Raw genomic sequence first — 14844 nt, forward strand, 5'->3', positions numbered from 1 at the left:
TTTTTAAATAATCAATTTTAGCATAATATAAGTACGTAAATAGTTACAATATAACATTTACTTCAATCACTCTAAAAACCTAAAGGTACTACACAACATCATATATTATATATATAAGAATAAGTATTTAGACATAAATTAAGATTCAATTATATTGTTAATAAATATTTAATATAATTAATGATGCTACATATCAAAATGTAAATTATTTTTTTATTGAAAAAAATATTTTTTTTTCTTAAGCGAAATGGCACATTTTAATATTAAAGGCTATACATTTGGCAATATTAGGACTTATAATAACAAAATAATTTTCAATTTATTTAATATAAAAATTATAAATTTTTATAAATATTATATAATTATTAAGTAGATATAAAAATTTAGGTTATTACTTTTGCAAATGCCTCTTTTGCACCAAACACACACTCATACATATATTAAATTAATAAAAAATTGATGTTGGGTTATATTTATTTTACATTTTCTTCCAGTCTTTGTTTGTAGAGTGGTGAAGGTGCTAAAATATTATATTCTAATTTTATTTTATTCTAACAAATGATTGTATTTTAGTTAAATTGAGCTTTAATTAGCTAGTAAAAAATGTCTAAATTTCCTTATTAAATGACTTTGGTGAGATGTCGGGGTAATGGAAAAAATTGGCAGTTTAAATCACAGCCCGATCACTGCACCTGTTATTAAAATGTGCCGCTTCGGAATGGATTTTTTTAAATAATTTATAAAATATATATTTATAAATAGATATATTTTTAAATTTGTTTATATATGTAAAAAAGAAAATTTTTAAAAAAAAATAATAAATAAAATGACCATGGCTTATTTGAATGTAACTTAGCTTTAAGTATTTTATAATTATAAATTATTATATATTATATATAATCTTTTACATTAATTAGAAACTTTTTTAAACTGTGAAGAAAAAAGTATATATTTAGCACCAAGTTCCAATATATATTGGAGATTAGGTGCTGCTAATTTCTTTAAACTGTTTTGTAAAAAAACTTAACAAGGGATATGTCAGTATACAATATTATTTATCTTACACAGTCGTGAGTAGAACCGAAACAAACTCTTAACATTTGTTCACAGTAATTTATTAAAATCTAACATCATATAAAAAAAAACTCAGAGAAAAAATTTGTTGATAATAAATTATTAAACACTAACACTGGCAAAATTAATATTTAAAATGTCATGTTTTCTGGCGAGAACATTTAAATTACGACTTCTCATAGAGATCGTCAGTCAATTTGAGGAAAAACTAAACAAATAACATATTTTATCAACAAAATACACAATAACCAAATGGATAATAATAAAAATTCTTTAAATAAGAATAATAATTTAATAATAATAATAATAATAACTAAATAAAAAATGACTCGTTTTGTAATGTTCGTCAGTTAAATCAATCAGCCTTTGATTGAATCCCTTTTTTCGTTCCACAAAAGAGCAATTATAATAATAATGTCATTTTGTCTATAATCTACCTTTAATACTAATTGTTTTGGAATTGTTTATAGGAATCATTTAGGTACTAAATAAAAGGGATTTATTTATGGTACTTTCTCTATATATATGTATCCTTTGTGTTTAAGAGATGATGCGAATGGCCTGGCGGGCCGGCATTTTACATACCGGACAACTGGAAAGACCATTGGAGTCACAAGCGTTAGACGCACAGTCCAAGCAGAATAAATTGTGGCCACAAGGTACTAGTGCGGCATCGATATCCCTCATGTGGCACACCATGCAAGTCTTTTTGGCGGGTGGAGGTGATGTTGAACTAGCTGGTGAAGGTCTGGATGATCCCATAAATCCCCACAAGCCAACATTTTCAAAAGACGGAGATTCTCCACCAATGCCTTCATCTGACCAAATGTTACCCAAATCGCCAATTGCCGAAATGCCCGAACCACATGAACTTACTGATCCAGAGCTGCATCCTGAACTGCCAGATAATATAGCAGGGCCCATTGAGTCTGTGAGGTCGAAAAGACCAGCCAGTGGATTAGCTTTGCATAATGCGGCGAGAGCTACACCATTCTCATCATCCATCAAACCATTGCCTGTACGCAGAGCTATATGGGCTTCAATTTCACGTTTAGCAGTTTCCACACTATCCGGCAAACCAGTGACATCAAAAACGGGCTCCTTATCGCGAGATGGCGTAACAATGTAAGTCCCAGTTTGGTGTTGAATGCGCTTGATGGTTGCACCCTTAGGCCCAACAACGAGTCCAACAACTCTATAGGGTACTCTGACCTGTTGGTAGAATACATTTTTAATTAATTTCTAAAAGATTTGTGCAAGTTTTAAACACTTACCTGAATGGTGACATGTCCAGGAACAGTTGGAGGGCCAGGTGGCGACAGTGTACCAGCCATGTTTTTGCGAGAAGCTCTGATTTGTGAAAAATGTTCGGCAGCCGACAGTATTTCTTTTTTAGCTTTAGCCACATCTTCCTTGCGGCCAGTGACGACGAACACGGGTTCTTCACCACGCACAGGTGTCTTGATGTAAGTATTAGTCTTAGCGCGCAGGGCCTTGATTTTGCAACCTAAATAAATCAATAATAATCTTTAACCGAATGAATAATTTTAGTTTATTTATATGTATATGCCATTTCCCTTCATATTGCGAACGATTTACAAATGTCCAACAGGCTATATCATACAAAACATTGTTTTTAATGTACCCGACAACTCTCTTAAAAACGTAAAACTTAAAAAAAATTTCTTATATCCATTCCCCTAAAATCTATATTAAAATTAGACTAAAACTACTGTAGTTGTATTTCATCCACTTTAGTTGACACCAAACCCCAACTCATCGTCGCTACACTATTATATACTATGATATCGACTAAATAAAACATTTTGAATTCATGCCTTTTCTTCTATTACCAAACACACACGACCGTCGGGGAAGGGGAGGAGAGGGTACATTCCACGAGTCTCCTTATTAATGCTTTTTTAAACATTATAAATCGGTCAAAACTTCATTCCAAGTACTGCAAATAATCATCGAATAAAAAACTAATAAGGTTCATTATTACATTGGTCTCCCCTTCCCCACGCCGCGCCATGTTTAAGATTGGTGGTCGAGTTTATGCAACGGGGCGGTGGGAGTAATTTAAACAGTCTTAACAGTGGCGATAACCGATGGAAGCAGACGCCGCTCACCTTGATAGAGGCAGTTCAACCGGCGCTTTGTCTCCAACCTTGCTGAACGGCGTGTATGTATTTGTGTATACTTATATATACATCGTAATAATAACATACAATTATTTGAACTATAGCCGCCGACACCGTCTCATTGTTCTTTCTGTTCTCTACCGCGCCGGCAGGATATTTTAATAAAAAAAAACGAGATTCGATAACTATTCATCGATTTCGCAGAATTTATTGCGTAATATGTTTGTGAGGTATTGGTTCTAAATAATTTGTCGATCGTTTTTATTCCTGTATTTTGGGCGAAACATAAAATTTTCGGCGTTTGCCCGGGACAAAAAAACGTGACGTGACACGAGTGTTTTTCGAGGGGGAAAAAGACAAAAGCTCCCCCAAAAAGTTTCGACCGCTGACGTGCGGCAAAAAAACATACATACACGCACGCATACAAAACACGGTCGAGTCCCCGGCGAACGTGTAAGGGAGGGAGGATCGGTAGTGTCAGTGCGACGGGGTGAACGGCCTACACAAATCAATTCGCCGGCGGTGAGACCAACCCCCACCATTTCGCTACTGGCGGTCGGCGCGAAACGCACGCACACGTGAGCTTCGATTTCGCCGGCCGCCTCGCCCGTGCTTGTAGTAACGGTGCTCGGCAGACGAAGGCGGTGGCCGCGGTAGAGGGTGCGCCAGTATCCAAGGCAACAACATCCGTTGTCATGGGGAAGTGTAGTTACTAGTTAGAGGGGGAGCGAATTCGGAGAAGCGACCTTCTTACGCGCCACCAAAACCGCCACGATAAGCGGCAGACTCCGGAGGGTTCTAATCTTCACGCGCAACGGGGGAAAGGGAGGGGATGGAAAACGAAGCGGCCACCGCCTTTGGGCGATGTGTGGTAAAAAAAACCACGGCTAAACTTCGAGAAGCGCTCGCCCCGTTTTTTTTATTCTTTGCTCATTAAATCCAATAGGTGAGAAAGAAACTAATTGGATTTTAGGTCGCCGTCTGATGAGTTATGTGGCCACGACTAACGCTAAAACGTTAAAATGTTGAAACGGGTATAATAATATTATGATTTCAAAGTTCTGTCAGAACTCTAGATTCGTTCGTATACCAAAGGGTTGTTGGACACACCCTCGTTGCCCGTGGGACTCCCGGTATAATAACAGCAACGACGGCAGCCCAGACTGCAATATTGATTTCGTATCTTGCACACGCCTACGCCATTGGTACTGGGGTGTACGACCCTTTACACGTGTCGCTCTGTCGCTAACTGTCGGTTTTAGTTATGCAGAAAATCAACGCAAGGTTGGTTTAAACTTTCGTTTCGGAGGAAAGCGTGTGTGGAATGATTTTTCATCAGATTCTACAGGCCTATCACAACCGTAAAAAACATCGATTTCGTATTGGAGAAAATGGCCGAACGTACCCAACAAATCTGTCGGGTTCGTTTGTGTTTCTCTTCTCGTCGTATATTAATAAAAATTCCTAAGAACGCCAGAAGGGCGAAAAGACGGCGTTTATTGTACACCACTTAAACACATAGTAAATGGTATCTGGTGGAAATATAGGTTCGCATACATTTCGAATAACCACGAGACCTTAGGTCACACGGTTCCTAACAGGTAGACGACGTCGAACAGGTACAAAAAGCGCATTGTGATACTGAAAATGTGGTCCAACCCCTCGACGGCGGGCAGCTGCCGTTCTCGGTACCAGTCGGGGAAACGGTCCAATTTTTTTTTTCTCATTTCACGACCACCTGACCACCGATATCCCGATGATGATAATATAACGCGATGGTGCAGTGTATACCACACACAACCACCGGAAAACTAAAATGGTCCCCATTATTATTATTTCTGTCCGGTGTATACTTGACGACGACATAAGCCGAGAACCACGTGGTTTACACGTTCCAACGAAAAGAGAAACAGACAACCTTGGAATGGACATTAATATTGTGAACGACGTCGTTTGGCGGGAACTCCGCAGCATTGTCCGGGTTAATATACTTGAGTTGTTTTTTTATACATAACGCGATTATAATATAACACACACAAGGCATGTTTGCTAAAGACCGTGGCCTTGGTAACAACCGGCTGCATTGGGTCAATGTTCCTAAAGAGGCTCATCATACCTACTTAACCGAAGTTCAACGTTGTAAATATAGAATACTTACTGTTAGCTACTAAAGGGATAATTATTATCGACTATTGTAGCATAAAAAATGATGTTAGACCAGTGACGTATTTATGGGGGGGTATGAAGGATAGATCATACCCCTTGACCTTTTTTGGTATTTTTTGAAGTTATGTTTTCTGTATTTCTCAATACAATATTACTTTATAACTATTCTAAAAAGGCCAAGGGGGATCTATTCCACACATATATATATATATATATATATATACGCCACTGGTTTAGATCAAGGGGGACAAGCTGTCTACGACGGTGGTGGCAAAAATTAAAATACGAAAGATGTACGAGTCATTCATTAGGAATGGTGTAGTACGATTAGTTTTTTATTAGTGCTCTTTTAGTGAATTCAAGGTTGTGCGCGAGGAGTCTAACCGCCGTAATCCGAGGTTAAAACGAAATTAAAATAATAAAAAAAACCATCCCGAGAACCATCTGACACACGTACACGCAAACCTGAGCATAACCGATACGACGATAATATTATTTGTGTGAAACCAAGAGGCGTTTTAACCAGAGAAAACAGGAGGCGCCCCGGGACCATTTCCTGCCAGCTGTCTCGCCGTATGCAACCGACACACACACACACAACGTGGTCTCACCGGCAGTCGGCAGACGACCGACGAGGCTTTTGTTTAAAAAAATTAATGAAACTTGACGACCTGTTCGTCATCCCGCGTGCGTTTGCATTACCTCCACTACCAAGTACGGTCATAGGGGTCGGGGTAGATCAGATTGCGTGGGATCAGGGAAAAAAGGTTCCTGGGGAATTATAAAAAAACGTCGAGACAACGTACATAGCAAAACGTATTAATGTATAATATTTTAAATTAACGGCCAGCTAAGCGATTGCAGGCAAAGCGCATAGAAAGGTCCAGTACTACTCGTTAGACATGAGGCAAGGGTAGGACGAGGATAAATCCGTATTGGCGGAAAACGAGTTATAAATCATACAACAGGTACACACGGTCACCGGGTCGTCTAAAATTGTAACCGGAATATCCGCGGTTGGATGGTATTGTCTCGAACGATCGAACGTGAAATCGACCGTTAAGATAAGAAAACGGCCGGCCGAACAATAATTCCCCGGTATTCCAAAAATAATTCCCAACAGTTGTAACCGCGTAGAAATAACGAAAAAGTTGTTTAAAAAAACAATTATATGATCAAACATGATTGTTTTTGAAGGTATTAAATAAAAACTAGGTATGAAAACAAAATGCTCACCTTGTCTGCCAACAATTTCAGCCACGTGCTCGGAACTGGGTACGGGCACGCATTCAGTCATGTTCTGGCTCTTCTTGTTCCTAGGCTCTTCCGGAAATCCGTTAGGAATGTTATAGTTTTGAGAGACCATAGATGAGTCGACCATACCGGCGTTGCCGCCGGACATGGGAAGTTCAGTCTTCTGGCGTTGCTCACCGCTCATGTACAGCATGCTGAGCTCGAGAGCTACTTGCAGAGCCCTGGTGTCTTCGATCACTTTGCCGTGCTGGTTGTTTGAGAACTCCATGTCGGCGAACATCGTGGTTGGCATAATAGTAATAAGTCTGTCGGTTGCGGTTTAAACGATTCTGACGACTACGGCGACAGAGCGACAATTAATGTTTTAGAAAAATAAATTTCTACGTTAACTCGGGTTTAATTTAAATTAAACTATATTAGAATTTTATAATCCGGCGGCCGAAAAATTCGTATACGACAACACGAGCGTCGTCTGCGTGTAAAAAATATTAGTAAAAATATTACGTCCAACAACGAGTAGGTAGGTGTATCAATGGTAGTCACATGTACCGCGCTTTCCCGCGGTTTGGAGTCTGGTCGCGTGTTATAAAAAGTGTAAAAAAAAAATTGTCGAAGACGTAAATATATTACTTATATTGATATAAAATGAATGGTTTGTTACGTTTAATTAAAAAAACGATTAATATTGTAATATTACACTAATAATAATAAAAAATTGTGTCAAGTTGCTTGGCGCGCGCCGATAAAAAAATGTGCCAGGCGTTTGTGGTGAACTCGACGACTGACTGCACGAACGATTCTCTAACGACTGCCGGTGGCTTGTGGCCGAGACGAGGACGACGACGACGGTGACGACCGGGGTGGCTGCAGTGGTGTTCGTCTGTTTTGGTGGGGTAGATTTGTTGGCCCCGGGGTAGGGATGTCATGCGGCGGCCGGCCGGCGTCTTTGCTCGCTCTGTGTGCCGCCTCCACCTCACCCCCTCCTCCGCTGATCGTTAACGCCACCCAGTCCACCCCTACCACAGAGCACTACCCGAAGAACGCCGGGCGACCACGTGATAATTCCCTTTTTCTATGGTAAATTTGGAATAACACGTTGTTATCGTCTAAAGAATTAAATACCAATGACTCGAGCGAAAAATCTAACTAAATTTGAATAAAAGTAACAATAATTTGTTTTAAAAAAATATTGCTTTATGCCACTGTCTTCTATTTTCTTCGAAGGCTATAACGGTTAACCTATGGTCCTTAGATAGGCTTTTTAACGGTAATATACAATTAATAATTACGCTTATTTATTAAAAAATATATCATTAAAAATAGTGAGAAAATAATATTCGAGTTATTAGCTTAGATGCTGAGCTGAGAGGTATTGTTTTTACAATAATGTGTTTTATTTTAATTTTATTTTATTACTGTGTGGATTCACGATATCTTATATAAACCGCTGAACCGATTTCTTCGTGTAGCAACTCTATAGATCAGAAATCGTATCTAAAGGTACTTTATTGGCCAACAAATTTAAAAGTACTCAAAAGTTCTCAAAATCGAGCAAACTTTACTCATTAAAAATTTACATGTTTTTCAACTTAAAATTACGGCGCTCCATAAATGTTTTTGAAAAAGTAGAATAAGTTCCAAATGTGTATGGGATTTTTTTAATACTACCGATAAACGTTGACAAACCAAACAAATATCATTTCTTCTAGAAGAGATAGAAACTTTTTCTTTATTATGCTTTTTTGGTGAAAATTTACGACTCGAGGTCTAAAAATTAGACCGAATTTAGATCTAGAATGGGGCACAAAAATCTGTATAGGTAACTATGGCTTTATATTCAATTCAAATGAAAATGTTTTCAAAAAATTTGAACAAAATGAATACACTTTTCCCTTTAACATTCCCTAAAACACGATTTGTTATTCATTCACAAATTAATAATTATCGAACTTTTATTATTTATTTTTCATCCGACCAATCCATAAATTATTCATGAAAAATCGAATTATTGGAATTATTCAAAAACCTTATTATTCAATAATTCATTGTTATTTTAGTAAAAAATATAAAGAATTAAAATAAAAATAAGATAATTTATAATTAAATTATTCAATTACACTTACACTAAGAAATAAAAACTATACACTACTCTTACCATTTGTCAAATGTATAAAATATAAATATAAATACAGATTCATGTGTAGAAACATGTACAAAATTGTAGCCAGTGAGCTAGTCCGGAGTCGGACCCATTTGGCATTTAATAATATAATTTAAAAATAAGGCAAAATGATCAAGCATTTTCTTTATATTTCTTAGAATATAAGTTAAATTCAAATTACGATAATCACGTTGGCTAAATATCAGAAAATAGCACTAAAACGCTTTATTAACGTTCATATACGATTCAGGAGGATACGGAACGCCAACACAATGTTCGTTCATGGTTATTTGATAGATTTCCACCTCCAACAAATATGCCAGTGTAGTCTGTGATTGATATTTTCGATTAAATTGAAGTATCAAGTTTGTTCATGTTTTGTGCTATGGCATCCTAGAAGAATGAGAAGTAAGATTCCTAGATCAGTTTTTTAATGTTTTACGTCGTAGGGATGCGAATTTTTTTGTACCGTCTTTTATTTAATCCTTAAAAAGATACAGGGCATTTACAAATTAAAAATAAATCTTTGAAAAATATATTAATCAAGTATACCAAATTATTTTTGGAAAAAATGCGAATTAGTGATCTGAAAAATGACTTTTTCATTTAACCACCTATGAGTCAAAGGTTATTTCCGCAGATAGTTTAAAATTGTTACTGGTCGTGTATTGTATGTAATATAATACTGTAGACGATCGTGTTTATGAGCCTTGGTCGTCTTAAAAATAATAAGGAAGGAAAACACCGATAACAATGCGTCCGGTCTTATCGCGAGCACGTGCTGGTGGTACTTTCCGACTATTGTCAACCCTAGTCGTTTTTATTGATCACCGCTATTATTCGCCTGTCAATTTCGGCCCAAATTAAAATTATTTTTATCTTGTAATACCTAGTACCTACACCGAAATCAAAAGTAAATGACATCACATGGACGTGGCTCGCGCCTCCGTGTTGTTAATAAATACTACTTAACTATCGTCATATTACATACAGCTTTTGCCTTCTAGAAATTAGAAATAAGACCCGTCTTAAATTTAAAAATTTGAAAACTGGCTATCGCCCTGTCACTTGTCAAAATGTTTAGCATACTCTTTTTAATTTAAAAATTCAGTTATGTATTTACGTTACTTTATAAGTTTTATAATATTGCAAAAATAACAAACATTTTTTTAAAAAGAAAAATAACAATGACGTAATTATTTTAAGAGATACTGATTTAATTTAAATGGATAATCCTGTACTGTCATCAGCCATAGTTCTATTAGTTTTTTTTTAAACGTCATTATTAATAATATTTTACAACTATGTATTTTATTCCTTAACGTACACTTCCATGTTGACTGTTATAAGCCAGTGATACCAGATAGTTCAGAAATTGGTTTACTAATAAATATTTGTTTACCGACGCGACTGAGTTCACTTTTTGTAATGTTTTTACCATTAAACATTGATAGTTGATAAAAAGTATTTGTTATATATGACGATTATGGGCGGCGTGTTTATATTTTAGCTTCAATACTAGGCTGTGAGTAATTGATTTTACAATGATGTATTTTTAATTTTGTTCCTTTCTTTCGTGATACAATTTATACGTGGACCTGTCAAGGCTAAGCGTCAATTTAATATCTTATTTTCAATTAGGCGAAGTCCTAAACATAAACAACGCTCATTATTATATTTGTTTGTGTGTGTGCCTATTTTTAGTTTGATCAATTTCTTTCTTAAAATCATTTTTGGTATTCGACGTCGCATAGAGTGCCCGTTTCGTCGGTTGATATTTAAAAAAAATAATTTATGTCACATAATATGTCCAAGCACGATATCGAAATCATTATAATTTATAATAGTTTACCATGTCTTAAAATATTTACCTTTTTTAGGTATACAAAATAAATAGTATAGGTTTTTCAGTCCCGTACGTTTTCGACCGTGGGATAAACGCGGCGTTTGAAGCTTTATAAAAAATGTATAATAATATATTAATGATACATTCTGTATTATTTGGTGATTCTTATGATTGTGAGCAAAAAAAAAGGTATATATATATATATATATATATATATATATATATATATATATATATATATATATATATATATATATATATATATATATATATATATAATATGTACGGGCAAGTATGCTGCATGTATACATTCGCGAATCCATTCATGTGTTTTTCATTGAGAATTTTTCGTGAGTACCCTAACCTGTGCACCTGACGCGGCTGTGTTTTTTTACTTGCTATATCAGCCTTGCGGATTTATCAAACACGCCTTCTTTAGAAAAATTGGAAAAAAATACAATACTTTTTTCGTCGAAACTGTCCAAAAATTTTGACAATACAAAATTATATTACCGCATTTGTTCGCGCCTGGAGGAACACATGTGATATGTTACGTACATGGTTTGATTTTCTCATGGATTTTTCGCGTCTATGCCTATAGCAAATAAAAAAAAAAAGGTTTGTTTTGAGGAAAAAGAACTAAATTTTTCGTGAGAACGGAGCTAACTATAGTACTCGACATTGAATTAGGAAAATAATACATAGTATGATTTTTTTTTTTGCAATAATATAACTGTTCAAACAAGAAAACCTTAATTTGGACTACTACAATTTTTTTTGCAGAAAATGGTACAATAATATTTGAAACATATTTATTAGTCATCAGCTTTGGAATCGGAGAATGTTGAAAGAATATTATGAAAAGTTTTTGTTTGATTAGACCTGCAGGTTTCCGGCCGGCGCGGCATTGATATACTAATTTATTTAATTTATCACAAACTATTTTTATGACTAAATACCCCGAAATTACTGTGCCCGGTTAATTTCGGACAAGCTCATTTCCGGTTCGTTATGATACAGTGTGGTTATTGCATGGAGAAGAGATTAAATGGGATATTGTTTGCAAGAAAGACTATTGAATTCTAAACTGTATACGTAGATCGTATCAGCCAATAAGGGAGGTAAATAATAAAGTATTGATTTTTTTTTCTTCAAAGTAATTAAATAGACATTACACTTTGATTATATTAATTTACTTCGAGAGCAAAATGCGAGACATATCCAATTAAAAATAAGGAGACATAATATTAATATATTGTGATTAAATTAAGTAAACCGAAACAGTTTGCTTAGTATTACGTACGGAGTGTTATGTTTTCCAATATTTTTAACTAGATGCAATCAAAAAACAATTTGGCACGTGTCCTATAAAAAACGCTGAATGAGGGTTTTGTGGTCTTATAAAAACATCGACGGGTTTTAAAAACCATATTCATCGTATGTAAATTTAATAACGGTATTATAATTAATAAGGCTATTACAATATTATAACTGATTAAGAAATCTACAATTTGCCACCTGTTGATTTGTCACCTGCCGGCCTAGCTTTCAGAGATTCAGATGTTGATCTGTTCAATGTTATGTGCGTTGTCCACGCTCAAAGTTATGATCTTTTGTGTGTCATAATTATATAACACTATGATTTTAAAACGGGCGGCGTATGGTTAGCGCCAAGTACGCCCCTAATAATGAATACAGTCCAATTATCTTGTCAGACCGGTACACCTTGGAACGACGCGACGGCCCTGTCGCATCTACTGAATGAGAGACACAGGAAGTTTATCTTGATTGTTACCAAACACCTAGATCTTTTTCTTTTTATACACGTTTGACCTCAGGTCAACAGAGGCTCAGCCAAAGACTAAAGCTGTGTGACAGGTTACAAATACAAATTTGCTTTCAAATTGTTTGTACACATGTGGTACAATAGGCATTTTAAAGCATTGATCAGGATAATGCGCCAACTAACAGACAGTCATTGATTCGAAAGTTTTAATTTTACTTATTGTAAATATGACAACACAATTAATCTGTTAATAATTTCGTATTTTTGGGAAAAATATTTCAATTATTATAAAAAATCTGAAGTAGTGTCATAAGACACCCCCTTCACTCAAGTCGTCCAGCTTTGTATAAAAATGAGCCATTTTACTAAATATATAATATATTAATACAAATTGTAAATATTTCCAATAAAAAAAAAAATATAGGTAAAAAATATGTTGAAAATAATTCTAGTTACATACAGGATGAATCATTAAAGATAAGACTCATTTTCTCTAAAATAATTGCAATTTTGTAGTTTTTTTTTTTGAAAACATTTTTAAGTTTGGGAAAGGAAGGGTGGAGTGAAGAGTTAATTTTGTTTGCGCACGTTTCTCACCCTTAAGTTTTTAAGCTTAAAAGTAATTATCCAAAACTGGTTTTCGACAGTCAATATTTTAGCAAATTATTCTATTTTCAAAAAGTTAATTAAGTATATAACTTCCTATTTAAGTTTCATAAGTTGATAGGCCTCAGGAAAAAATGAAAGACGATAAATAATAATTAATTTCATAATATTGTAAAATAACATAAATAAAACAATTTTCAAGAAGAAAAACTATAAAATTGCATTTATTATAGAAGAAAATGAGTGTCTTATCTATAATGAATTACGCTATAGATACGGTAAACGCAAAGCATAAAATATAAACGTTTTTTTAAACAAGTTAAGTTACTAAAATATGTTTATTTTTTCGTACAGCAAATACAACTACGAGGATCGATAAATTAGGAATGAACAAAAATTTCCTACAATGTAGCAATATTCAAGTAAGTACTTAATAAGTAATAATATTTTTCTGCTTTTGTTTGTGACCAATTGCTTGTTGTATACTACAGGAGTGTGTTATATTTTTATAACGACCCCTCAAAAATGCATAGCCGCAGTAATATTTAGGTCACCACTGCCAGTAGTAAAAGCCAAACCACCTTATAGGTAATGTAAGTAAGTGCGCGTGTATGGGCTGATACACATATTAATGAAATCATTATTTATGCTGGGAGTAGGTTTTACACATTAAGAAATAATAAACAAAAAGTGAGTATGTACTTCAATAAATAATAATGAGTACTAGGATGAGTTTCGAGAGGAAAAAAAGGTTATATCTTCTGTGAATTTAAAAAAAAACTTTTCTAACTTCTAAGGTTTGTCGTCTCCAGGGGAGCGGGGCAACGATATATTTTCGTCAAAGTATACAATATCGCATTCCGAATTTTTCCAAGTAAAAAAGTTGATACTTTATGAAAATATTTTATACACAATATAATGATTGGTCAAATTGGTATTGAATATGTTTTAAACTATAGGCCTGCCGCCTGAGTGAAATACGCGATTGATTTGAGACTCGTATTATGGCCAGTTTTAGAAAATTAACATGTTTTTTTATAGCTTAATTCTAGAGGATAACGTAAATTAAGAGGTATAAAATATATTAATCGAAGGTAACAGAATCGAAACGTTATATCGTTAACAGCCACTATACCCGAACTCCGAAGCAGTCTTCAATCAATTTTCCTGAAAAATTCGAAGAAGTGACATTTTCCTCGAATATGAAAATGGCGTTTTCGCTTCCAAATGAGGAAACCCGATTTTATAAGAAATGGAATCAACACAATTCATAATTATAACAACCGTGAAAGAATACGCGTAGTATTTACCAAATAAACATTCTTCAAGTCTTGAATCCGCATGTTATTGTATATTTGCATTTAGATTCTGTGCGACTATAAGCCATGAAGCGGAAATAATGTATAACTGCTTTGAGGCTATACAGCGGATTGTGTGATATCAAACTACCGGTATACGGGGTTCAGGTTTGGAGGGGGGGGGGCCGGAAAAATAAGATAAAATAAGGGGAAAAGAGATCCGAAGGTGAGGAAACCGAGGGTGAGGAAGAATATCGTCTAAAAGTTTAGCCCGGGCTCAGCCCCTGGATCCGGCATGGCCTGCACCCGCGAGTACCGGGTGGAAAAAGGGTCATTGTACCCGTTCGACCCAGACCGTTGTCGGGTACGGGTTGCCCTGTGGCTGCACCATCGATCTGCTTCACTTCACCGCTGCTTCCTTTCCCCGGCTAAATATATATAAATATAGATGCTGTGCGAAAACAGGGGTGGCGGCGGCGGTATACGCATTCACGCACACACAGCTTGCG

At 35.3% G+C, this 14844-nt stretch overlaps 1 protein-coding gene across 1 annotated transcript; it reads right to left on the minus strand.

Moving 5' to 3' along the window:
- Positions 1–240: 240 nt before the first annotated feature.
- On the minus strand, positions 241–7471 carry LOC126838488 (RNA-binding protein MEX3B). Its single transcript, XM_050572974.1, has 3 exons — positions 6621–7471; positions 2349–2581; positions 241–2286 (listed from the first exon to the last, which is right to left on the minus strand). Exons 1-3 carry the CDS (start codon positions 6928–6930, stop codon positions 1615–1617), a joined length of 1215 nt encoding a protein of 404 aa, XP_050428931.1. The 5' UTR covers positions 6931–7471; the 3' UTR covers positions 241–1614.
- Positions 7472–14844: the final 7373 nt, after the last annotated feature.

The sequence above is a fragment of the Adelges cooleyi genome, unplaced genomic scaffold (genome assembly GCF_023614345.1).
Source record: "Adelges cooleyi isolate 19-005CV unplaced genomic scaffold, UGA_ACOO_1.1 ACOO_flye_CR_arks_rails_tigmint_CR_PRNA_30, whole genome shotgun sequence".
Lineage (NCBI taxonomy): Eukaryota > Metazoa > Arthropoda > Insecta > Hemiptera > Adelgidae > Adelges > Adelges cooleyi.

What these genes read in the sequence shown, in the direction of transcription:
- LOC126838488 (XM_050572974.1), bottom strand. Translation starts at nt 6,930, where the DNA reads ATGCCAACCACGATGTTCGCCGACATGGAGTTCTCAAACAACCAGCAC. An exon ending in TGAAATTGTTGGCAGACAAG is followed by an intron (nt 2,582 to 6,620) that starts GTGAGCATTTTG and finishes TGATTTATTTAG; the next exon opens with GTTGCAAAATCAAGGCCCTG. An exon ending in CTGGACATGTCACCATTCAG is followed by an intron (nt 2,287 to 2,348) that starts GTAAGTGTTTAA and finishes TTCTACCAACAG; the next exon opens with GTCAGAGTACCCTATAGAGT.